This window comes from Heteronotia binoei, chromosome 6 (assembly GCF_032191835.1).
Source record: "Heteronotia binoei isolate CCM8104 ecotype False Entrance Well chromosome 6, APGP_CSIRO_Hbin_v1, whole genome shotgun sequence".
NCBI lineage: Eukaryota > Metazoa > Chordata > Lepidosauria > Squamata > Gekkonidae > Heteronotia > Heteronotia binoei.
This window is the reverse complement of record NC_083228.1, coordinates 65,637,444-65,662,436: the sequence shown is the minus strand read 5'-3', so window position 1 is coordinate 65,662,436 and position 24,993 is coordinate 65,637,444. Positions and strand designations below refer to the sequence as shown.

At 42.1% G+C, this 24,993-nt stretch overlaps 3 protein-coding genes across 3 annotated transcripts in view; 2 read left to right on the top strand and 1 right to left on the bottom strand.

Annotated features, from left to right (window-relative positions):
• TECTB (tectorin beta) overlaps positions 1–24,993 on the top strand; it is a 174,909-nt gene that overhangs the window by 26,087 nt on the left and 123,829 nt on the right. The window lies entirely within an intron of this gene.
• The window catches only part of ACSL5 (acyl-CoA synthetase long chain family member 5), a 214,804-nt gene that overhangs the window by 94,970 nt on the left and 94,841 nt on the right, over positions 1–24,993 (top strand). The window lies entirely within an intron of this gene.
• The window catches only part of LOC132574312 (guanylate cyclase 2G-like), a 69,754-nt gene that overhangs the window by 1,569 nt on the left and 43,192 nt on the right, over positions 1–24,993 (bottom strand). Inside the window, exons 14-22 of the mRNA XM_060242673.1 lie at positions 22,878–23,043; positions 21,894–22,049; positions 18,844–19,021; positions 17,087–17,227; positions 15,697–15,889; positions 13,151–13,325; positions 9,097–9,195; positions 4,328–4,419; positions 945–1,052 (exon numbers count right to left, since the gene is read on the bottom strand). Of these exons, the coding sequence (XP_060098656.1) occupies positions 945–1,052; positions 4,328–4,419; positions 9,097–9,195; positions 13,151–13,325; positions 15,697–15,889; positions 17,087–17,227; positions 18,844–19,021; positions 21,894–22,049; positions 22,878–23,043 (1,308 nt within the window). The remainder of the gene's footprint in view (positions 1–944; positions 1,053–4,327; positions 4,420–9,096; positions 9,196–13,150; positions 13,326–15,696; positions 15,890–17,086; positions 17,228–18,843; positions 19,022–21,893; positions 22,050–22,877; positions 23,044–24,993) is intronic.

The window sequence follows — 24,993 nt, the reverse complement described above, 5'->3', positions numbered from 1 at the left end:
CCCCAAAAGAAGATGCCCATTCTCCAGTATTTCCAGTGAAGGGAAGTCATTTAAAAGGAGTGTGATCCCTTTAAATGTGATGGCCTGAACTCCCATGTGCTCGTCATAACCTTGCTCCTGGCTCCATCTCCCAGTTCTACCCCCAAAGTCCCGAGATATTTCCCAAATTGGACCTGGCAACTGTATTAGCAGTATAGCACATGTTATCCATGCAGCAGCAGATCTCAGAGTCAATATTAGATTTCTCTTGGAAATCTATCAGCCAGATAATATTGAACTAAATGGACATAGTATCTGACTCAGCCTAAGGCAGTTTCAAATGTTCAGAGAACATGTTAAGTGTTTCCGTAATTTTAGCATAGCTACCACTTGAATGGAAGAAGAACAAACTGGAAAGAGGAGTTAACCAGCAGCATGAGACCCTAAAGGACACTAAGGTAAAGAGGGCTAGACTGTATAAGCACAGGTTTGAGTATAGTGAGAGTTTGATCATTACAAAGAAGACATGAATGTTACACAAAGGGCGATTGTGGGGGAGGCCAAAGATGTCTACTTCAGCTATTAACCCAATTAAGCAGGGCTTTTTTTTGTAACTGGAACTTTTTTGCATATTAGGCCACACACCCCTGATGTAGCCAATCCTCCAAGAACTTACAGGGCTCTTAGTACAGGACCTACTTTAAACTCTTGGAGTATTGGCTACATCAGGTGTGTGGCCTAATATGCAAAGGAGTTCCTGCTACAAAAAAAGCCCTGGAATTAAGTAATATGGCAACATACTTTCAGACTCCAATATTGCAGCATATGCCAAAATGGGAACGTGCTTTACACTCTCATTGATTGCTTCGAAACAGCTGCAACATTTATTGGATCCCCCACCTCAGTGGACTTGGAAACACCCCTTGAATTATTTTCTTACATACAATGATCAGCCATAGTCTTACCTCTACATTTCTTCTTGGGAGCTTTTCTGCATTGCTGTGGGATTCTGGCAGAGGCATTTTAAATCCAGCTTTCCCTTTCAGCCAGAAAGTTTGCTGCTGTCCTTTGCCCTTTTATTCCACAGGAATTATATAAAAGCAGAGTTGCATCATTTAACAAGGAAAATGACTCTCTAAACAATTTAAATTATCAAAGTGAAAGATTGTTTTGAAGGAAGAAAGGGCTCATTTCAAAGTAAAAGGTAAAGATTTTCTAATTGGATAATTTATACAGCTCCTCTCTAGACTCTTTTGGTTTCGTTTTCAGAGCAAGTAAAGTTCTCCAGGAACAAGACCCAGTAAGTATTTGTGTGTGAGAAAGAGGGAGGAGGCAGGGGATTCCCTGGTTTGGAGGCCCTTCCTCTGCTTTAGAAAGTGTGAGGGGGGAGGGAAATGTCTACTGGGCACTCTATTATTCCCTATGGAGAACAATTCCCATAGGGAAAAATGGGGAATTGATCCGCGGGTATTGGGGGCTCTGGGGGGATATTTTTTGAGGTAGAGGCACCAAATTTTTAGTATAGCATCTAGTGCCTCTCCCAAAAATACCCCCCAAGTTTCAAAACGATTGGACCAGGGGTCCAATTCTATGAGCCCCAAAAGAAGGTGCCCCTATCCTTCATTATTTCCCATGGAAGAAAGGCATTTGAAAAGGTGTGCTGCCCCTTTAAATGTGATGGCCAGAACTCCCTTGGAGTTCAATTATGCCTGTCACACCCTTGTTCCTGGCTCCACCCCCAATGTCTCCTGGCTCCACCCCCAAAGTCTCCTGGCTCCGCCCCCAAAGTCCCCAGATATTTCTTGAATTGGACTTGGCAACCCTACTACACTGGTTTGCAACTGGATTTTTATTGTGTAAATGTAGCAAAAATCCAGTCGCAAAATGCATTAGTTAGTGTAGTATGAAAGCACACCAAGTCCTACCTACTTAGTTTTGGACCTGGCATCTCACCTGCTGAATCAGGAGACTTCTTCATGAATCTCCTTCAAAGATAAAGAACTATTGTCTAAATTGAAATCTATTTTTAGTTGCCAGCTGGGGAATTAAAAAATCATCCACCCTACTTTGTTTACAGTATAAGCTTGTTTACAGTATGAGCTTTCTTCCTGAAAGGGAATGCTCATTTTTGGCCCATTGAATTAAAGGGTGCTTAAAACAGAATATTACCAAAAGGATAAGGGGAAAATAAAAAATTTTTTAAAAAAAAAATGTACTACTAAAAATACTAACAAGATTAAATATAGCTAAATGGTCAGGAAAAAATGTACTACTAAAAATACTAACAAGGTAAGATATAGCTAAAAGGTCAGAAAATCTAAACATCTGCAATGTATACAATAAAACCTCCATAAAGAAATTTCAAACACACAACTTATATATATGCAAGCGCTAACCACACAGAATAGCTAAACTAATTTCTTCTCCTATCCTCAGAAAGCTAGTCTTTCACCACTCCCTAATCTAATTAGCGAGGCAGGGAGGGAGGAAAAGATGGGTGGAGAAGATAAGAGCACTATTATCAGTGCTGCTACTCAGTTACTAAAAACTACCATAACACTCAACAAAATCAAAGAATAACATTGAATAACAAAGCAAAGACAAACCAAAGACGATTTTAAAAAGCTCATGAAGAGCATAAATAAAATAAAACCTAAGCACAGAGCACAACCCTCACACGTTTTTCACCAGATGATAGTTAAAAATAGTTAAAATCACTCAGGTGGGCAAATGATTAAAATAAATTAAAAAGGCTAAAACAAATCAAAATAAAACAAAAGCCCAAGAGTTTCAAATTAAAAACAAAATGAAAGCTGCTCACTTGCAAGCTAATTGAAAACAGTCTAACAATCAAAACTCCTTCAAAACCTTTTAATCTACTCAACCTTCATACCACATCAACCCCAGCCAAACAAGGGAGGGAGAGGAGATTTTTGTCACAATCTATAAAACAAAAGATGAGCGAGAGAATAGTAAAAACTAAAAACTAAATTAAACCAGGCTAAATTAAACAGAACAAAAGACATGCAAAAGGCAAAATACTAAAATAAAATAGAATAAAATAAAAAATAAAGTGCCCCAAGGACAGAGCCCTTCCTCAGTGTCCTATTATACTGGAACTGGAACCCTAGAAGCTAAATACAGTTTTGCACAAAATAATCATATTATAGTTTCCTACAACTGCTTATAGAGAACAAAGCCTTGTCAACAATTAAATCCTGAACTCACTGATGCAGGCAAGCATGGATACTGCAGAACAAATGAAAAACACTTTAAATGTCAGAGTGGAGCAATATGCTTGGTAATGGGCCTGTTTGTTGCCATGAAATTTGGTAGTTTTATCCTTGCAATGGCCATGCTCAAAGTAAAGAATGCTCCTGGACCTTATGTAGAGTTGCCAGTCTCCAGGTGGCGGCTTGAAATCATCTGCTATTATAATTTACAACTGATCTCTAGGTGACAGAGATCAATTCACTTGGAGAAAATGGCTGCTTTGGAAGGTAGAGTTTATGGCATTATACCCTGCATAAGTCCCTCCCCTTCCCAAACCCCACCCTCTTCAGGCTCCACACCCCCCCCCCCCCCCCCAATCTCCAGGTATTTCCCAACCCAGCACTGGCAGCTCTATTTATGTGTGATAGAGGACAATGAGTCATAGCAGCAGCCTCAAGGAGCCCTGCTAATGCATACACACTATGAGATGATGTCTGGGGTTCAAAATGGAAGAAGCCCCAGTAACAGTGCTGCAGTCAACAGCCAATGATTGCTCATGATATCTGCATATCCACATTCTGCTAACACTGAGAATATCAACAATGACTGGTGCGTTTTCTTCAAGAGCAAAGAAGAGAACCTCCAGTGCCTAGAAAATGCAACATCCCCACACGTGGTCCAGTCTCTAATCATGTAAAAGAAATGCAGTTATTGGACTAAAGAGTATTCAAGCAAAACTATGTAAATCATTGAGCTTTGATAAGTGCACATTTATCCTACATGATTAGAGGAAGATCAATTGTTCTTTAGGGAGGACCCTGAATATGTTATACTCCAAGTATCTGACCAATCTTCATCTTTTCCTGGTGCAAAAGTCTTTTGAAATTAAAGCTATCTTTGCAACATTTTGTACAATGTTAAACTATTGGAGGATTTATCCATATATTATGCTTTGGCTTGCTAAATTCTCTTTAATGTTCCTGCAATATACCTGTTTCTTGCTAATGGCTGAAGGTTGCCTGAATGGCAATTTTTAAACCATACAAAAATTTTGCTTTTGTGCATACAAAAATTTTGCTTTTGGCTTGATTATCTTTAGGTTCCTTCCAGTTGTCATATTCGCTAAAATCCATACCTTTATTCTTATGGTCCCTCTTTCTTGCAAATTATAACCTCCAATTGACTGAAGAATTTTTGCTGTAATCAGAGAGACATGGATTTGGAGGGCTACAAAAAAGAAAGGGAATGTGTATTAGCCACCAATATTCAGAAGAAAAAGAAAATTCAGTTTTCTTACAGTGAGCTAGGAGGGAAAGGCCCATTTCATTACTTCAGTTTTAGTTAATATTAATTAGATAATTATACCTTGCTGTTCCCTCCAATGGGACCTTAAGCAGCTTACAACATCAACCTGCCCACTCTGTTTTATCGTCACAACAACATTGTGAGCAGGGCTTTTTTTGTAGCAGAACCTCCTTTGCATATTAGGCCACACACCCCTGATGTAGCCAGTCTTCCTGGAGCTTACAGTTGGCTGTAAGCTCTTGAAGGATTGGCTACATCAGGGGTGTGCGGCCTAATATGCAAAGGAGGTCCTGCTACAAAAAAAAGCCATGACTGTGAGACTCATAAGGTTGAGAGAGGGAGAGAGAATGACTGGCCCATGGTAACCTGGCAAGCTTTTGTGGCTAGGCCAGTGGGGGAAGCCCTGCCCAAACAGCCACCATATGCCTTTAAATCTTGGCAGGCTTAGAAGAAGCTTGGAATCTGCTTGTGTTTTGGAAGGTGTGTGTGTCTTTAAATCTCAGTAGGACGAAAGCTGGATGGGGCAGGGAGAGCAGGCAGAGTCACATGGCTGTTCCCGGTGACTAAGTGAAGCTGTGAGAAAGTGAGAGAGCATAGTCCCTCCATTTGTTTTGCAGTCATTTCAGAAGTCATTTACATAGGAAAATAGATAGTAAAGAGTAAACCAGAACCTAGGGTTGCCAAGTCCAATTTAAGAAATATCTGGGGACTTTGGGGGTGGAGCCAGGAGACTTTGGGGGTGGAGCCAGGAGCAAGGAAGTGACATCACTTCCAAGTCAAAGGTCAAGTGATGTCACTTCCTGAGCTTCACTCCTCTATATCACTTCCAGCACACTGCATCAAACCCCACCTCTAAAACCCTTCACGGGGGTTTAGGAATCCTAATTTCTACATCACTTAAATTGAATGTGTCCATCTAAAAAATTCAAACCCATGGGCAATGGCTATCCTCCTACACTTCAAAATGGGGTCTCTTCTAATACTAAATGTATATATCCCTCCCCAGCAAAAATGATCAGATATAGCAAGGTGCTGTAATTAATCTGAATTTTTTATTGAAGAACTTTTATTAGATACTCCAGCACACCTGATTCTAAAGGGGGGGGGGGAGAGAGACTTTAGTGCTAGACTCAATTCAAATGATAAGATTCTAATTGACAAATTTGGATGAAAGCTTGCTAAATAATGTCACTTAATTCAAAACAGATATGGGCTTCCCCCTTAAACAGTGGAAGCCATTCCCAACCTAGTAAGACTTAGTTACTGCTGTCTTCTCAGGTCAAACACAATTACAAGGCTAAGTAGCTCTATCATACCTCTGGTAATTCTGTGGTCAGGTATTTCTCAGTTGCATTCCCTTTGCCACAAAAAAGAATTTGTAGCTCTTTATGCTTCAGGAACTTGGCAATTTGGAAGCTTAAGATAATTCACACCAGAGAAAATTCTTATATGCACACTAGAGCATATTATGTCCTCCTCTATGTCTAGCAATTGGGAGTGGAGGTTTGCATATATCACCCCTACCAAAAATCCTAATAAGCAGCTCTGGTTACCATCATGTAATAGAATAGCTCTAGGGTTGCCAGGACCTGTCACTGACCAGAGGCAGGAGTAGGGTTGCCAGCTCCAGGTTGGGGTATTCCTGGAGACTTGGAGGTGGAGCCTGGGGAGGACACAGAACTCAGGGGATTACAATGCTCCCAAAGGCCACCCTCCAAAGCATCCATTTTCTCCAGTAGAAATTGACTTTGTAATCTGGAGATATGCCATAATTCCAGGAAATACTTTCAAGTATCAGTTATTCGTCTTTCCATTTAGTGGGATTAGAAAAGAACACAATATCGAAGCAATATCTGCAGTACTGCATTTAGAACACCTGAGACTCAGAAGCAATGTTCCCTCTAAGCTGTGGGGTCATGTGAGCAAAAAATCTACTTTGTGAGCTACTGGCATTGAAGTCATGAGCTCCTGCATAAATTAGTTTCATGTGGGGCCATTTTTCCTGAGCTAAGACAAAAATGTGTGAGCTGGAGACTAAAAACTGAACTAGCTCACACTAACTCAGCTTAGAGGAAACATTGCTCAAAAATATGTTTAAATGTCATCTAGAACCAACATATTCATAATGCAATAAACTATATTGCTTCTTTTTCACAAAAAATACAATTCCTGTCAAACTATCTGATCTTTACCTGGAAAATCCCTCCCCCCAGTTGTTATAGGATTGGTTTGTTTGGTGTGTTTGTTGTGATAAAAAAAAACCTGCTATATCTTAAGGGGGGGGGAAGGAGAGCAAGATAATTAACTCAGCTAAACAATGCTAGCAAATAAAAATAGGTTAGTTTAACACCCATTTTCTCAAGTGAAAATGACTTCTGTAATCTGGAAATGAGTTGAATAAGTATGCTTGCACATGAAAAAATATACCTTGAATTAAACGTTGTTGGTCTTAAAGGTGCCACTGGGTTCAAAGTTTTAGCAAGGTTTTAAAAATTAAGACAAATTTCTTCAGAATGTTCCAGACACCCGGGCCAGCATATACTAAAGTTAAGCTGAACATGGGGTAGCCAAAGGCAATAAAAGCAGAGGAGGCAATAAATCAGATAAGACAATGAAAAAATAAACAGTCTCCACAAGAACACAAGGCTGGGACTGCGCTTAGCCCAGCCCAGCTGAAAAGCACATAAAACGAAAACTTAAGCACTCTAAACCAATACCTTAAATCATTGTAGAACCTTAGTAGCAGAGCAAAACAGCGTCAGAAGATTACTCCTTGCCTGTACACCCACCCACTGCAATTCCTGTTCTGGAAGAGAGGCTTTTCGTCTTAAAAGCAAAGCAACCCCAAAAGTTCTCAATAAGTATTCTACTGCAAAGTTCTGCAGAAGTTGCTGCTGACAGGTTGAGGGCAAGGCAGTTTATCAGTTCATGCATCATTCAAAATCTCATCAAGAACACCTCATGCCTTTCTGTTCTGTAGTGAAGGCACAGGGCAGGTTTGTGTGAGGAGAAAATGTTTGCTAGATCTCCCCTCTCTCGGTGCCTGGAAGGAATGTTTATTTACACACCAACCACCGTTTGAGCAATGAGATCTACAAATCGCGCAGGCTCTACAAATCTTCCTTACTAACAGGACAGGACAGACCCCCCCCCCTCCCTTCCCTTCTTTTTAGGCTCTTTCTTAGCATGCCTGGGTGATGACTGGACTCCAGTGCCGAGCCTTCGGTGGGTGCAGGGAATCAGGCAGGCTCTCTCCAGGAGAGTGGCATGAAATTGGAGCCGTTCCCCTCCCCCCCTCCCGCTTCTGGACTTTTGAAGAGCGGGGGAGGAGGCTATAAATTCTGGAGTCCCCCGCCAGGGCGGGGGGGTTGGGAAGCCTACCAGAACCTGCTTATGGGATGGAGGAAAAAACCCCTAGACGGCTTTGTTCCTTACTTGTGGGGGGCATGACAAATTTTATTTTAATTTAGTGGAAGAGCAGCTGCTGGGGAAGCCTTTGAAGGTAAAAAAAAGAGGATGAGGAAATGAAGACTATTCAGGGGAACTGCAGTGCTGTATTTTTATTTGTTTGTTTGTTTGTTTAGGGAATGGGGAAGTCTCCGAGCTCCACCCCCAAAGTCCCCAGGTATTTCCTGAGTTGGACCTGGCAACCCTATTGGGGGCAGAGCAGGGGTCTCCCCGATCCTTGACTCTACTACATGATGCTGATTCTATTAATTGGAAGCTGCTAAAGTTATGGACAACCTGTCAAATTCAATGGGAGACATGCTGCTTTAAGAGTTGTACAGTGACAATCAGGAACTGAAGGACTCTGGGACAAATTCAATCTCCCTAGGTGTAAAATGTGTCTCTACTCTCCAGTCTGGAGACAAGTGTAGTATACATGGAGAGGATGGTAGTTATAGACATAGGATTTTCAATATTGCCAGCAATTCACAAATGAAAATAGGGTAATACTTGTGCATTTCAAACTTCTGTTTACATGCTAAGGATCACTGCCCAGTGGCCTCCCTTCAGAATTACACTTTCCCAGCTGCTGTGAGCTACCCTGAACTGGATTTTAAGGCAGACTGCTTTAATAAATAGATCTCATCAGCTAAGCAAGGTTGGCCCTGCTTAGCACTTAGGAGATCACCAAAGAAGTCTAGGGTTGATATGCAGGTATTGAAAAGCCACCTTTGTTAATTTCTTGCCTCGAAACTCTTACAGGGTCTCTGTAAGTCGGCTGCAACTTGACAACCTTTCTACCACCATATCTGTGTGTAAAAAAGTTTTATAATCTCATAACTGATCTGAATACATTCATTGAGCAGCTGCATCTGAAACACATTAAGTATTATTTACTGTCTGGATAGGCATTATGAGTGAATGGAAGGGAAGCAATATACCAGCATTTTGTCGCATGTGCATGTGCACTGGAGTCAAGTTGTATCTAACCCCCAGCCCAGCCACTGAATCCTTAAAATCTTACTCTGCCCAGTCTGCTGCTAACACTATTTCATCTCATGATTTGAGCTTTCTCCTTTTACTTTTACTTGGAAGAGTAGAGTTCACTGTGTCTGTTACCTCTGTTAAAAAAAAACCCTGCATATGACATACGTAAGCTGGTGCTTTCCATCCTTGAAGCAGTATTCACAGTGTCACCAAACAGGCAATATCGTGGCCTTGTAATCCCTACTACTCCTGCAACAACAGGCCCTATAATAATAAGGAAAGCATCAAGGAAGACATGAACTGCAGAGACAAAGGAAATACAACATTCCCACCAACACACCGTACTTCTCACTAAGAAATATAAATGAACATTCAATGCAATCTCAGTACTTGAATAAGTATTGGGTAGGATTCTGCAAATCTATCACATTAGAGGAACTTTCTTTCAGTTGAAGAGACTTCCCAATGCAAGATTCTCAGGCATCCTTCTGCCAGATGAATGTATCTCCATTAGTAGAAAAGATCTGTGGGACTGAAATGTGTGTCTTTGTATGTCTCATGTTCCCCTTTATTATAAATCTGTTTTTAAAATGTTCCTGTCTGCCTTTTCCTATTATAGGCAGATTTCCTGCCATCTGCTGGACACAACAAAAGAACATAAGGACATGCTGGATCGATCAGACCAAAGGCCCATCAAGTCCAGTATTCTGTTCACATATTGGCCAATCAGCTACCACTAGGAAGCCCACAGACAGAAAGACTGCAAAAGCATCATTTTGCCTGTGCTCCCCAGCAACTTATTTTAAGAGGCATGCTACCTCTGGTACTGGAGGGAGTAGATATCCAACATGATTAGTAGCCATTGATAACTCAGTCGTCCATTGATTACTCAGTCCATTCCACTTTTAAAGCCTTCCATGTTGGCACCCATGACTACATCCTGTGGCAGCGAGTTCCACAAATTAACTATGTACTGTGTGAAGAAATAGTTCCTTTTGACAGTTCTGAATCTCCTACCCTTCAGATTCAGTGAATGGCCCCAGGTTCCAGAATTATGGGGGAGAGAGAAACATTTCTTCCTGTCCATTCTCCCCATGCCATGCATAATTTTATAAACCTCTATCATGCCTTCCCCTACTTGCCTTTCCCCCCAGGGTAAACAGTTCTAAGCATTCTAACAAATCTTCATATTCTCCATTCCTGTACTAATAATGGTCAGCATGGAAATTGCCTTATTCACAGCAGCTGTACACTAGGTTGACATTTTCATCAAGCTATCCACTACACTACCCCAAGGTCCCTCTCTTTGTCTATTGCTGCTGGCTTGTATCTCATCAATGTATATGTGGCTTTTAAAGCCATCCATGATCATGGCTATCACTATATCCACTGGCAGTAAATTCCATAATTTAATTTCTTGTTAAAGAAATATTTCCTTTTGTCTGTCCTGAACCTATTTTCCAACAATGCCATTGAGTGCTGCTGTATTCTAGTACTATGAGAGAATGAGCAAAAAGCTATCCACTTTCTCTACCCCAAGCATAATTTTATAAATCTCTATCATGTCCCCCATTAGCTATTGTTTTTCTGGACTGCAAAGTCTCAAACTTTTCTGCCTTTCCTCATAAGAAATGTGTTTCAACACCTTGATCATCTTGGTTGCTTTCTTCTGTTCTTCTTCCAGCTTTGCAATATTCTTTAAGAGACATGGTGACCAAAAACTAAGCTTTAATCTAAGCTGAAATCATTTTTCTCCCAGTGCTGGCTTCCCTTGAAATTAATCACAGCTCCTAGCAAGAGTAACTATTTCCTCATAATGTGACATGGAGCCTTAAGTCATGGTCTCAGTTTCTTTCATGTCAAATCTTGATCTGTTGTATGAGAAGTAGATTCAAGATAAACATGGCAGGGGAAGGCTGCCTGCTGTTGTAAGTGTGTAGCGTAGAGGTGCCTCAGTTTGTCTGTTTCAATTCTAGCAGAAAGAGAAAGCAATATATGTCCACAAATATAACCCATATGTCTCATAACTATGTTGCCCCCGGATCCGGCACTGGACATATAGGTTTGGGACATCATCAATAGTACCTTGTAGCTCTTTTATCTGAAACCTATTAGAGAAATTAACAAAAAGTAACCTTGATTTCGTTACTCCTTTTAATATCTTCTTTGCTTGGCCCATCCAGCTATGATACAAGTTAAGCCACCCTCAGCAAAAAAATCCTGATTAATAAAAACAATCTCAGCAAGCTCACCATGTACACTTCATTAATCTGAAGGCATTCATTTTATTATCAACACAGTAGTATTTAAAAAAGGAAGCATATTTAAAACATGTCAGTGTTTGCTCCAAGTGTTGGAACAGTGCACAAAGATATAGATATAAATACCCTGATGAGGGATATATGATTATGCATAGTTCTACCATGATGATATTTTGTTGGTATTTGACCCACATATCTATCTATAATTTCATTGCAGTTTCAGCATATCAATTTTAATTTATTAAGTACATTTTTATCCCGCCCTTCCTCAAAGCAGCACAGGTCCTCCTTTCTTCCCTTTGATCTTCACAACAATGTAGCTGAGGCTGTGGCTGGGCCAAGGTCATCCCACAAGTTTCCATGGCAGAGTGGGGATCTGAACTGGGATCTCCCAGGTCCAAGTCCAATACTTTAATAATAATTCATGATGCTGTAATATTTTATCATTTTATGACTGTTTTAAATGATTTTCAAAATGTTTCTTTGAAAAGCATATCTCCTAAATTCTGCCCCCCCCCCCATACAACCCAGAGCCAAGGAGATGCTAGGAGATGAGGTGGGGGGAAGTCTCATTTTGAACCTTAATAAGGACCAAGGAATTGTTCAGTAATTCCAAGGTATCACCCCAAAAATAAAATAGAATGATCAGTGTTTATAAAATTAATCAATTTTAACAAAGTACCAGAAATTAACTGGAAAGTTCTCATGAGCTAGAATAAAACAGAATCATCTTGCAGGCTAATTTCTGCTAACGTGTATCTTTAGTAAGCATGCTAATAGACATGAAAAATGACACTCTCAGACAACAAAGAAAGCATCCTGTATATTTCCGCAAAGTAGCTAGAGATGAAATAATTCTCATTTCATGATCATACAAGCAGAAAAGGCACCCAAAAAGACTGGCTACAGAAGTACTTCCCTTCTCTCAGGACTTTCTCCTGCTCCAAAGCTGTCTGTAAATCATGAGACTACTGGAACATCACCCTTTTCTCCATGATCAGGAAAAGTATGTTCTCATTCTACTGTCTCATCTTTCTCCCTTCTTCAATACGACTTCTCTCTGACATAAACACACACACTCACTCTCAATCCCCTCTTCTACCAGTCTTGAGCTCTTCTCACTTTTTCATACCTGTCTATGGTAAAGTTATAGAATTGTCAGCAATTTCCTAGAGAGGACTTCCAGAGAACACTTGGAAGTGATATCAGTCCTGGTAGAAAATCACCATTCTATGGTTTTACCAGTGATTCCTAGAAAGGTGTGATGCCATTTGAGGAGGTTTCTACCATCACCTTCCCCCCCACCCCTATCTGAGTATTCTGCTGGTTGCCATGCTGGGACAGACAACCCTACAGCTGAGACATAAATATTGTTATTTTGAGAACTGTTTCTAAGAAATAATAGCTGCTAAATAAGAAAATTGTTGTGGGTTTTGTCTCCCTTTCCCATCCACTTTTCGAAAGTTTCATAAAAACCATCTTTATTATAAATTTATATTATATATATATTTCATAAAAATATTGTGCCAAGTAAACTCTGCCTCAGGTGGGGGAGATGCTGGACACCTATACTTTTCACCACTGTTCTCCAGGTAACACAATACATATGTTTGTGTAATAAATAAACAATATTGTGTTTGATCAGAATTTAAACTGTACATTCTAAATTTACTTCGATCATTTTGTATTTTTGGTTGCTGATCAAATTGACCTCTATACCTTATGAAACAAAATTAACAGTACTTTTACATTATCTGGATGAAAATTCTGTTTCAGTAAATCTGCCTCAATAATGGAAAGAAAAGAAATTAATTACATTTTAGGACTGAGAAATTTTTGCCTCCAAAGCATATTCCCACTCAAATACTTGCATATGTCAGTGAATATATTTGGGACGACAAATTTCCACCTATCAAGACAGTAAGAAACTCAACACAGAGGAGACTAATGCTTTTTACCTGTATGAATGCCTATACGTAGCCTCAGTTTCTCATTGGGCATATGCCCAATCTTGAAGGAGATCATTGCACTGAGAAAGTGCAAAGACATAGTGGCAATTTCTTCAACATGTTTGGTCCCATTGCGAATGGGGAGGCCACTGGCAACCATATAGGCATCTCCAATGGTTTCAACCTGTTAACAAATTAATAATTAGTGTTTGATATAATTTGCACAATGAGAACAAAGGTGTGATGATGTGCAACAGCAATGCATATTAGTGGCAAGTATCACTCTGTAATAAGTAAAAGTATCACTCCGTAATAAGTAAAACAGAGAGGACAAACACTTCGTTTTCAGTACTTCAAATGGGAATGGCTGATTTAGAAAAGTTAGCCCTTTCCTTCCTCTTTGGGCACAGCCTATTCATTTGCTTGGCACCAAAAGATGACTTGATGAAAATAATATTTCATCTTTTTCCTCATGATTATCTCCCAAGGTGTCTTCCAAGCAGCAGGTGTCAACCTACAGTCAATTAGGGTTTTCTTTATTAGTTATCAAAGTGAAAAACCTGTGGAGCTTCTCCCAGAACAGTTAGATTTGAGTCCAGGAACACCTTAGAGACCAACAAGACCTTCAGGAATAAAAGCTTTAAGAGTAAAACTTTGAGACTTTATATTAGCCCACACACCCCTGATGTAGTCAAAACTTTAAGAGTAAAAGCTCCCTTTGTCAGATACAAGTAGGAATGGACAGCAAAACCTCATTATTTTATTTAGAAATTGTCAGGCTTTGAGGTGCTTTCATACATCTGTTTTATGAAGCATGGTGACATTACCATTTGTCCAGTATGCTTAACTTCCAGTGGATCTAAGTTTGTTCTTGTCATTTAAAGACCTCAGAGGTAAAGAGAAAGCCAACAGATCTAAATCCTCCACCATATTCCCTCCTAATTCTGAATCTGAAGCAGCCTTTCTCAGTAAATGCAGTAAAATGGGCTACAGCATTTGGAAGAAACCTGATGTAAGGAAGAAATTATTCCTTCCTTTTACAATAGAAAATCACCTGCAAGAAAGTGGGGATTATTGTTTGATAGCACTGGAGACTTTTTTTACTAACTGTTTTTATGGGCTATACCAAAATTATTGATACTGCCAAACATTTGGTATGGTGGTCTGCCCTCTCTCCTTCTGTCTTCTTGTGCCATGTTATTTATAATCTGGATTATGAGGGCTAATCTGTTGCAATCAGATAAACTGTTTGAACTGATGCCATTCCTGTTACCCTCTGGATTTAAAAATCATGTTCAGACACCATCATCACCCATTCCCCAGTCATCACCCCTTCTTGATTGTAAGTTTTCCAACACCAGGAAAAGTCCGGGGTTTATGGATATAAGTGGTTTCACTCTGAATTTCTAGATGTCTGAACTCTTCTGTTGAGAAGTCAATCCATTTAGGAAGACTGAACGTTTCCCTCCCCCTCAAAATCAGATCCAGTCATTATCAGATCTTCATGCCAGGGTTGTGAATCACCACTTGTGTGCTTCTTTGCCGCAATTTTGTTGTGATCAGGAGCCCATGGGAGGTATTTCAGAGTGAGAAAATTGAGAAAAATGACCCTTTCTGCCATTCCTTGGGGTGGGACGGCACTGAATATAGTTCCTATTTAGGCTCCCATATTGGTAACCAGAGCTCCTCCCTCAGAACTTCACTCCAAGCCACTTCATAATACTGCTCTGGCAGGAAAGCTCTATGAGGAGAGAAAAGTGTGAAACTTCCTTAAGAAATGAGTGGGAAAAAGAGTAAGATCAGGAGGGAAAGGGAATGATTTGGAAAATATAGTTGTATAGGATAGGAACCAATAATCACAGTACTTGGCCAGAGAAATTGCAGAGCTGTCAAAAAGGAGCTGGTTCTTTGAACACGCTCTTATGCACATGCATGAAAAACAAACAAAAAAGGATGCTGACCAACCACTCCATGATTACTGCACAACAGTAATTTTAAAGGTCAACCACAGAGTGAGTACATAGAGCAGCAGGTTAAGGGTGGATGTTTAGACACCCAGCACCAAAAAAAAATGATGAAATTAGAGACACAGCCAAAACACTCTAAGCTTGTTATCTGACTACAGCATAGGAGAATTTAGTATGAAGTACCATATTCTGCCTCAGCACAAGGGACGGAAGTAGTTTTGATGGGACATAAAATTCTTCCCACACTATGTTTTCTGTTTTGTGATGTTTCCCTTTATGAAATGAAGTCATACATGTAGAATTGCCAACCTGGGGCCTGGGGATCTCCTGGAACTGTGACTGATCTTCAGACTGATCAGTTCACATCGAGAAAATGATTGCTTTGGAGGATAGATCTATGGCATTCCCTCCCCGAACCCTGCCCACCCCAGGCTCCAGACCCAAATCTTCAGGAATTTCCAAATCCAGAGTTGCCAATCCTACATATGACATGGTCCAACCAGGTCACAGATTAATAGCAATAAAATAAGCTGGAAGTCCTTAACACCAGTCCTTTTTGTTCCTTACAATCAATGCTATTTTCCTTACTTTGTAGACATCAAAGGTTTCAATGATGTTGTCAAACAGACTGTATAAGTCATTGAGAAGATTAACAACTTGCAGTGGAGAGCTAAGAGAACACAACTTGGTGAAGCCAACAATGTCTGAGAAAAAAATGGTGACTGAATCAAAGCTCTCAGGTTCCACTGATCTTCCAGCAACAAGCTGTTCTCCTATGAAGCTGGAACAGAAGTGGGGGGGGGGGGGGAGATTAAAAAAAATGTTCTCCGTCTACTCTGCATCACCTCAGAAGAAATTCATAGCTGGTTTTCAGAATACTATTGCCATTTTACAGCTTTTGTTGGAATTAGTGACATGACTCCAAACATTTGCTTTTGAAGAAGGATTCTATGGCATTATATGCCAATGAGTACCTCCTCTCCACAAGCCCTGCCCTCCCTAGGCTCCAAAACAGAGTTAACAAAGCTAAATGTGTATATATATATATATATATATATATATATATATATATATATATATATATATATATATATATAATTGTCCTTATGTTATTACAGTGTTCGCTGTGATAATGGTTTGTATTCTTGTCATTATCACATTGTTTTTTATTTTGTTCTTGTTAGCAAGAGGTCTTTCAGCATTTTGTTGAGTTGCAGTGTCTGCAGGGGGCAGGGGCAGCCGATGCCCCATGGTGCCCTAGGCAGACTTGCTGTCTGGCGCCCCCTGCAGCACCCCCATGCCCTCTCCATGGCTCCGTACCTCCCCCCATCCCCATTCCATGTCAGTTTCAATGCCAGAACCAGCTCTAGCACCGCGTTCCAGCTATCTAAAGCTCCCCCCACCGATGGATTGAGCGACAAGTAAAACTGCACTGCAGGGCCACGCTCACAGTTTGTCAGGACCAGCATCCTCAAAGGGCAGCCTCATTGCCGCTCACTCCTCTCCCATCCAGGAAGTGGGGAGGGGAGGAGTCAGCGACAGCGAGGCCGCCCTTTCAGGACACTGGTCCTGACAAACTGTAAGCTTGGCCCCACAGTGCAGTTTTACCCGTCGATGGAGCGATCGGCAAGGGGGGGACTTTAGATAGCCAGAACTTGGTGCTAGAGCTGGTTCCAGCATTGAAACTGACATGGGGTGGGGAAGAAAGGGAGGAGGATGCACGGGGGGGCAAACAAGGCAATTTGCCTGTGGGGAGGGGGGAAGCCGAATTTGTCACCCCCAACCTGCCGGCACCCTAGGCAACCACCTAGTTTGCCTAGCAAGGGAACTGACCCTGGCAGGGGGTGGGGGCAGGGAGCACTGCAATATATTGAGAGCCAGACCTTTGTTCCTTGGCAGGGCCTATTTTATAGTGTCATACATTTTTGTACATTTTCTACTAAAGATGAACTTGAGGACGCTAAAGGGTGTTAATTACCCAGGCAGCATGGCTGATAGAAGTTTCTCTGTCTTCTTTTTCTCGGCCACCAGCTGGGTTGTCCTTGCTTCAACCACTTCCTCCAGATGATTTGCATATTTTTCTAATTTATTCACCATGTTGTCCAAGATGCTGAAATGGCTTTTGGAAATTTGTAGACAATAAATATTCAAGAAAACAATAGTCATCTACCCTTTCTACCAAAGGGCATCGTATTGTTTCTAAAAGGAAACAATGTGGTTTCTGGAACTGCTTTTTTGTGCCATGAGCTCATCAGTTTTTCTTTAACATGCCTATTAACATGTCTTGATAATTCTGTCAGGAACTGGCTAAAAGTAAATACTTGGATTTATTCATCATATTTTGCAATATTCTGGCAAATAAAAGCTCATATGTTCCCATGAGAGATTTTATACCCTAATGAATCATTGACATTGGCAGCAATAATCAGATAAAAGATAATATCACTTTGCATTCTGCCCTTTCTTCAAGGAGCTGAGGGCAGCATGCATAGCTTTCTTCTCATTATAATCTTAGAACAACTCTGTGGGGTAGCTTAGACTAAGAGAGAATAACTGTCCAAAGGTTACCCAGTAAAAGTGTTGCCAGGACATCCCTGGCCATTAGTGGGGGATAGGGGGGTAGGGTGGCCAGATTCAGGTAGGAAAACTCCTGGAGATTTGGAGATGGAGCTTGGGGACGACAGGGATCTCAGTGGAGTAGAATGCTCCAGAGTCCACCCTCTAAAGCAGTCATTTTCTCCAGGGGAACTGGTCTCCATAGTCTGGGGATCCTCAGGTCATGAACATATGAACATATGAAGCTGCCTTATACTGAATCAGACCTCTGGTCCATCAAAGTCAGTATTGTCTTCTCAGACTGGCAGCAGCTCTCCAGGGTCTCAAGCTGAGGTTTTTCACACCTATTTGCCTGGACCCTTTTTTGGAGATGCCAGGGATTAAACCTGGGACCTTCTGCTTCCCAAGCAGATGCTCTACCACTGAGCCACCGTCCCTCCCCAAATGGAGGTCCCACATGGAGGTTGGCATCCCTACAGTGAATTTCACAGCCTAAACTCAAGTCACACTGGTCCTACTCTAACACTCTGATCACATCAAATGGCTTTCCACAATACTCCACAATCACATTACAGTACACAATACTGACTGATTCTGGTACTGTGAATAGTTCTAAACTGTTGGCAGTATCAAGCCAATGTTTTTTTCCTGTGATCTGATTAGACAGCCGCTGCGCTGTAATGGTTAGAGCACCGGATTAGGATCTTGGAGACACAGGTTCAAATCCCCACTATGAAATAGAAACTTGTTGAGTGAACTTGAACCAGACATACACTCTCAGCCTAACCTACCTCACAGGATTGTTGTGAGGTAAATGAAGGAGAGGAGAGCAATGTAAGACACTTTGGATCCCCATTGGGGAGAAAGGCAGGTATAAATGGGGTAAAATAAAAATAATAAAAAAAAACCTGGTTTTTTTTCTTCCAATTCACTATTAGTTAAATTGACATTTACTGGTCAAGGAGGCAGCCATATGTGAGTACTAACAATTTATATTTTTTCATTACATTTAAATCCTGCTTTCCTTTTGTCACAGAATTCAAGTCAGCATACTAATATGTATTCTTTGAACTATTTATTTATTTCAGTAACAGAGCTTGTCAATTTGATGGAAAGGCTAATATATTCCATTGACTAACAATCATGCAGATGTGATTCTACAAGCCGAAAAAGAGTCACCCTTCTGGACTGGCCTCTCTCAGCTCTTTCTTCGTGTAGCAAAATGGTGGCCTCCTCGCTGGACATTCATCCCAACATGCTGTCAGTAGAACAAAGATTCTTTCATTACATTTCTCCGCTGAAAGAGGAGGGCGTAATGGAATGGAACAGTTAGGATCCTTGATTGTCTTTATTATATCTGGAATTGACAAATGTTCAGATTTCAGAATGTATTCATTTCATCTCCAGTTCCTTTAATTTTAATATCTTTCAGCCTTTAGTGTCAGGACTCCTAATGCAATCCTGAGAACACTATCTTGGGAGTGCATCTCATTGAATAGACCTGATTAGTATTCTGAGTAGATCTGCTTAGCATTGCTTCAAAGGCAGGTAATAATAATAGCAGTGGGTGAGCACAGACCTCCTCCCCCCGTTAGGGAGAAAAAATAATGCTCCAAGAGGCCTCAGTCTACCTGTGAAGCCACATCTCTGGCCCAGGCCTTTTCCAAACCCACTGGCTGTACTCTTGTACCTCCTTAGCTTTTATCATATATTAAATCACTCTATTTATTAGGATAATCATTTTTGTGTTTGAATATATATTAGATACTACCTTTGGGCCTAAATATGTTTATCTTAAGTAAAGGAGTGTAGTATGAAGAACAGAGGGATGAAGGGTAACTGCAATTTTCCATCTAGGGCCAGTCCTAGGGCATGTAGCACCCCAGGCAGACTCACTGCCTACCACCCCACTGGCCCAAGCCCCTGGGGCCCTAGTCACGCCTCCTCCTCCCCCTTCCTCCCTTCCTTTCTCTTCTTTTCTGCAGCACCACAATGCAGCACTGCACTCCACCACCACTCCACGTGCTCAGAGGAGCGTCACTTCCCTTGGTCCTATCCGCTTCGACACAGGCATCTCAGCATTCTCTCTTATGAGAGGGCTGGACAAGGCTTTGCTCCCCCTCCTTTCTGGAACTGGAAGGGAGAGGGAGCGAAGCCTCATCCAGCAGTCTCTTAAGAGAGAACACTGAGATGCCCACATCAAAGCAGGTGGGGCCAAGGCTAGTGGTGCTCCTCTGAGAGCACCCTTGGGCCAGGGGGACACAGAAGGCGGCCCACCACCACCACCAGCCAGCAGACAAACAGTGACTGCAGAGTCAGTGGGGGCAGCGGGGGGAAATTAGGCATTTGTCTTGGGTACTGGGAGGGGGGAGAGCCCAATTCAGCACTCCCTCCCAGTGCCCTAGGCAAATGCCTAATTTGCCTATTGGGCGAGCCAGCCTTGTTTCCATCCCATGCACATTTTATAAATAAAAACCACAAGCACTTCTTGCAATTCTTTGAGATGCAGGGACCAAGTTAGATCTGTGCAGCGGCATAGTATGCGTTGCCAGCACCTGGGGCAAGTCAAATATTGCACCCCCAACTCTGCTAGTGATCTACCAGAAGGGCTGCCTGGGCCTCTAGGTCCATGCCCATAATGACTCCTGCCAGCACTGCCTCTGGCAAGGGAGGAAGGACTGGGTTGGCAATGGCCTTGGCTTTTTCCCCAGGCAGCCTTCCTCAATTCCCCTTGGGCTGGCTGTAGGGCCCCCCTCTCCTGTCTCCAGCAGCAAGGACTGACCAGCTGCCCCAATGGGGAGCTCAGGAGCCGGGCAGAGAAACAACAGCCTCCTCCCTCTCTCTAGTTGTCTCCCGCTTGGAGTGCCTTCCCAATAGGGTGCCTGAAGGAAAATCTGCTTTGAATCCACTCTGGGGTCATGAGCAGGAGCTTTGGAAGTCACTTCAAAGCAGACAATTCACATCTATCTGCTGCTCAGTCATGGGGGGCAGGGGGGAGAAGGGCAACGGACCCTCTGAATAAAACCACACAAGACTGGAACCTGAAGACAAAAAAGAGAGAGCCTCACGAGTGGTGAGTTTAGCCTCTCAGTCTCTCTAAAGGCAACTACATGCTTTCACAGGCTGGATGATGGCCCTACCTCCTTCATAGTCAAAGTCACATGGAACTAATTGCAGGGATCAAAGTTGAAAGCTCTTCTTTAGACCTTTTTATCTCCCCTGTCCCCAAAAAAGAGGAGGGGCAAGAGACTCAATGGAGTTCATTAAAAGGCTTAGAAAGTTAAGAAAACACCTCTCAGTCTCACCCTTCCATGGGAGCACAAAGATGCACTTTAGAGAAGGAACAATTGAGCCATCCCCACCCCTGTCAATACTGCCCCAGAGCCTGGCTCCAGGCTGAGCACCCACCACCTGGCCACAGAAAAGATACCAAACTGGACCAGGGCAGGGGAGGAGGAGGAAGAAGACGACGACTGCAGATATATACCCCACTTTTCTCTCTGAATCAGAGACTCAGAGCGGCTTACAATCTCCTATATCTTCTCCCCCCACAACAGACACCCTGTGTGGTGGTGGGGCTGAGAGGAGGGTGGGGTGGGTAGGTGGGACTTTCAAGGACAACTCCTATGATAACTATGGCTAACCCAAGGCCATTCCAGCAGCTGTAAGTGGAAGAGTGGGGAATCAAACCCAGTTCTCCCAGATTAGAGTCTGCACACATAACCACTACACCAAACTGGCTCTCTGGGAGGCAAGAAAAGCCAGAAGAAAGAAAGAAACCAGGTCTGGGCTGAGATCCAAAGGCAAGGACTGTGATCCCAGTCTGAGCCCAAGGCAAAGAATTCCCCACATAGCTGGCAGAGGAGGAGGAAGGGGAGGAGAAGGGTACCCAGGAAAGGCTAGGGCCGCCTGTCACAAACCTGCCAGCTGGGGGAGATCTTTTTTTACCTCCCCTCCCCCCATCCCAGAGTCCAAACTGGGTTGGCTCTTCCTCTGTACTCACAGAAAAGTGACCTGCAGGTGAAATTTGTGCCCCTAAGAATTTTGCACCCAGGGAAACTGCCCCTGTGCCCCGCCCCCGCTTCCTACGCCAGTAGATGTGTGTGGAATCCACATTTCACACACTTAAGCTCTACACTTCAACAATGTTCAGATCTTACAGATCCTTCCAACCATCTGGAAGGAGAAAAAAAAAATCACAGCTCAAAAAGCGGTAAGCAAAATTCTACCTTCTGCAGTCTGCTCCAGTTCTTCAAACGGGCCATCTTCATGATTGTATATTATTTCCCTCATAATAATAGCAAAGCTGTAAACATCCCCCTTCTGGGTGCCTTGGAATGGATATTCCCCCATCCTTAGTAATTCAGGGGCTGTCCAATAGAGATCTACAGTAACAAGACAGCACAGACCGAAATGGGAGGAGGTCCAGGTAGAATCAAATTCAGAGTGAACATTTGAAAAAATGTTAATGCATCCTATCTGTTAAAACATATAATGTTGTATCATATTATTTTTTGTCTGGTATGTTTGATAGTTCTCAGATGGTTTTATTTCCCCTTTTGCATTCTTTACAAATGCTTGTTTTGAATCTGCTTAGTCAACAGCAGGTCCCACTAGTAAGATCGTCCCAACATAGAAAATAGTAATGCTGTCAGCAGGACATCTTTTTCACAGCCAATTTTTCCAGAATATCTAATGGGAAATCACTGCAACGCCTCCCCACCCCCCTTTCTTCCAAACCAGACTGCTCTTTGGTGGGCCTTCATATAACTTAGTCCTCTAATTTTCCACTCTCCAGGTTTTGCCTGTTCTCAGCATGCTCATTTTCAGACCTGCTTTACTGCAGGTTTTTTCAGACAGAACACAGTCCAAGCCACTTAGCAAACAGTTGGTGTGAAAAGGTGCACATTTTTAGTCCTGTCCATCAGCACATTTTTCTTCTATTAGCCCCTCATCACCACCTTATTCCACACCACACGACTGAGGGTTTTTTAAAAAAATCTATATCAATTACCATTTTTAAAAAGAAAAGACCTCCAAAATTTCTCCAGTGGTACAATGCAAGGAAATGCAGGGGAATGTGGCTGGCAGGAAATCTAACAGAAAACCTCTATGTGGAAATTCCACTGCCAATGTGGATGCATTCTCAACAGCAATGTTCTGAAATGGTAGTGGCTGTGTTTTGTGGAACTCTTAAGTATGTAGCTCTTTACCTTCGTACTTAGTATTCTTTGTTATTATCCTGGTTTTCATTCCGTACTTAAATTCCCATAGCCCAAATCCACTTAGCTTCACCTGCATGCGACTGTCCACTAAGCAGTTGGTAGATTTTAAGTTGCCATGAGAATTCAGGGGGCTATTGTGGATGAATAACATACCCTAAAAATGAACAAACACAAAATCGCCACAGTGTATGCAAGAAAATCTCCAAAAAGTACATATGACCAAAATACTGCATAAATAGCAATGCCTCAGCCTTGATTTGTATTTAATTAATTCCTCAGATTTATTGTGACAGGTAGCATAACATTTTAATATAAAAATGCAACTGCATTTCACTGTGTTGAATGTGGTAAACTGTGGTTTTTACTACAGCTCAGGGTCTCCCAATAGCTGCCACTCTATTGTTCCTTGAGGTCATAAGTTCAGCTGAACCAGCAGAATTATTTAGATATTCATACAGAAACAGGCAGGGAACCTACAAGGACTTGTAGGGACACTGCATTTCCCCTTCCCTAAAAGCCCCCATAAAAAAGGTAAAGGTAGACCCCTGTGTAAGCACCAGTCGTTTCCGACTCTGGGGTAACGTCACATCACGTTTTCATGGCAGACATTTTACAGGGTGGTTTGCCATTTCCTTCCCCAATTATCTACACTTCACCTGCAGCAAGCTGGGTACTCATTTTACGGACCTCAGATGGATAGAAGGCTGAGTCAACCCTGAGCCAGCTACCTGAACCCAGCTTCTTCCAGGATCAAACTCAGGTAGTGAGCAGAGCTTGGACTGCAATACTGCAGCTTACCACTCTGCACCACAGGGCCCCCATAACCACTCCCCTTTCCCCACTTTTTCTGTCCTTCAAACCCATCAGCCAACCTTCCTTTATCTGCCCCCGCCCCCCTCATCTTCAGCTTGCCTTCCTTCTTTTCCCTGGCAATCTACCCAGGAAAACTGCAGCAAAGTTGTGCAATGCCAGCAGCCAAGCTGAGCTGAAGTGTGCAGTGCTGGCTGCCAGTCCCAGCTGTATGGTGGAGAACCCACAAGGATTTACAGGGGGCTCCTCACTTTCCCCTGTATCCCTTCCCCAATACTATTTCCTTTTATTCTCCTCCTGGCAGCTGCTATAGACTCACCTTTCCCTACTCCCTTTTGTCCTTCCCTCCCACCAACAAACTAATATTTTATCTGCTCCCCGCTATATTTATTACTTAATTACTTCACTATACCCCAACTTTCTCTGCAATGGGACCCAAAGCAGTCTACATCATTCTTTTGTCCACCATTTTATCTTCACAATTAACCTGTGAAGTAAATTAAGCTGAAAATATGCAACTGGCCACAGTCGCCCTGTGAGCTTCCATGGCAGAGCAGTGATTCAAACCTGGGTCTCCCAGATCTTAGTCTGAAGCTCTAACCCCAATACCACATTAGCTTTCATGGGGTGACATGGTTGAACAGTAGTAAACAGTCAGTCCCAGCAATGTCATAGAAGTTCTGGGCTATCAAGTTGCCTACTGGTTGTTACCAGGTCTGGTTCCAATTAATCCTCCTTTGAAGATGAAACGAGCGCTGGAAATGCCCAGACTCCCCACCTTCTGGGAATATTAACCTATCTCTGCTCTCTGTGACTTGCTACCTATCCAAAGACATAAATTAGCAAGCCATAAATCAGATGTAGACATGTTGACTGCCCCTGCTGCATTAGAAATCAATCATGTCTGCCTCTGATTTATGCCTCCCAGTTTCTTCTCAAAAGCATAAGCCAAACTTCTACCATGCCTTGATCACCAGTTTCCCCCTTTCTGTCATGCTGACTAGTTTTGAGATTGTTTCCCTGTGGCTGATCTGTAACCAAAACTGTTAATAGCCTGTCAAACAAGGAAAGCTTATATCAAGAATCAAACTTTTTTGTCTTAAAGGTGCCAATGGACTTAAAATTTGTTCTAAAGATACTTTCTGTTATCTGTCTGACTTCTGGAAGGTAGGTTCCCATGAATTAGTACAGTCTTCAAAAATGTCATCACAAAGGGGTGAACAACACAAAAATTTACAGCCAGAAATGTGTCTCCCAGTTAACTCAGACAGAGAACTAGCCCAATGCTAGCATA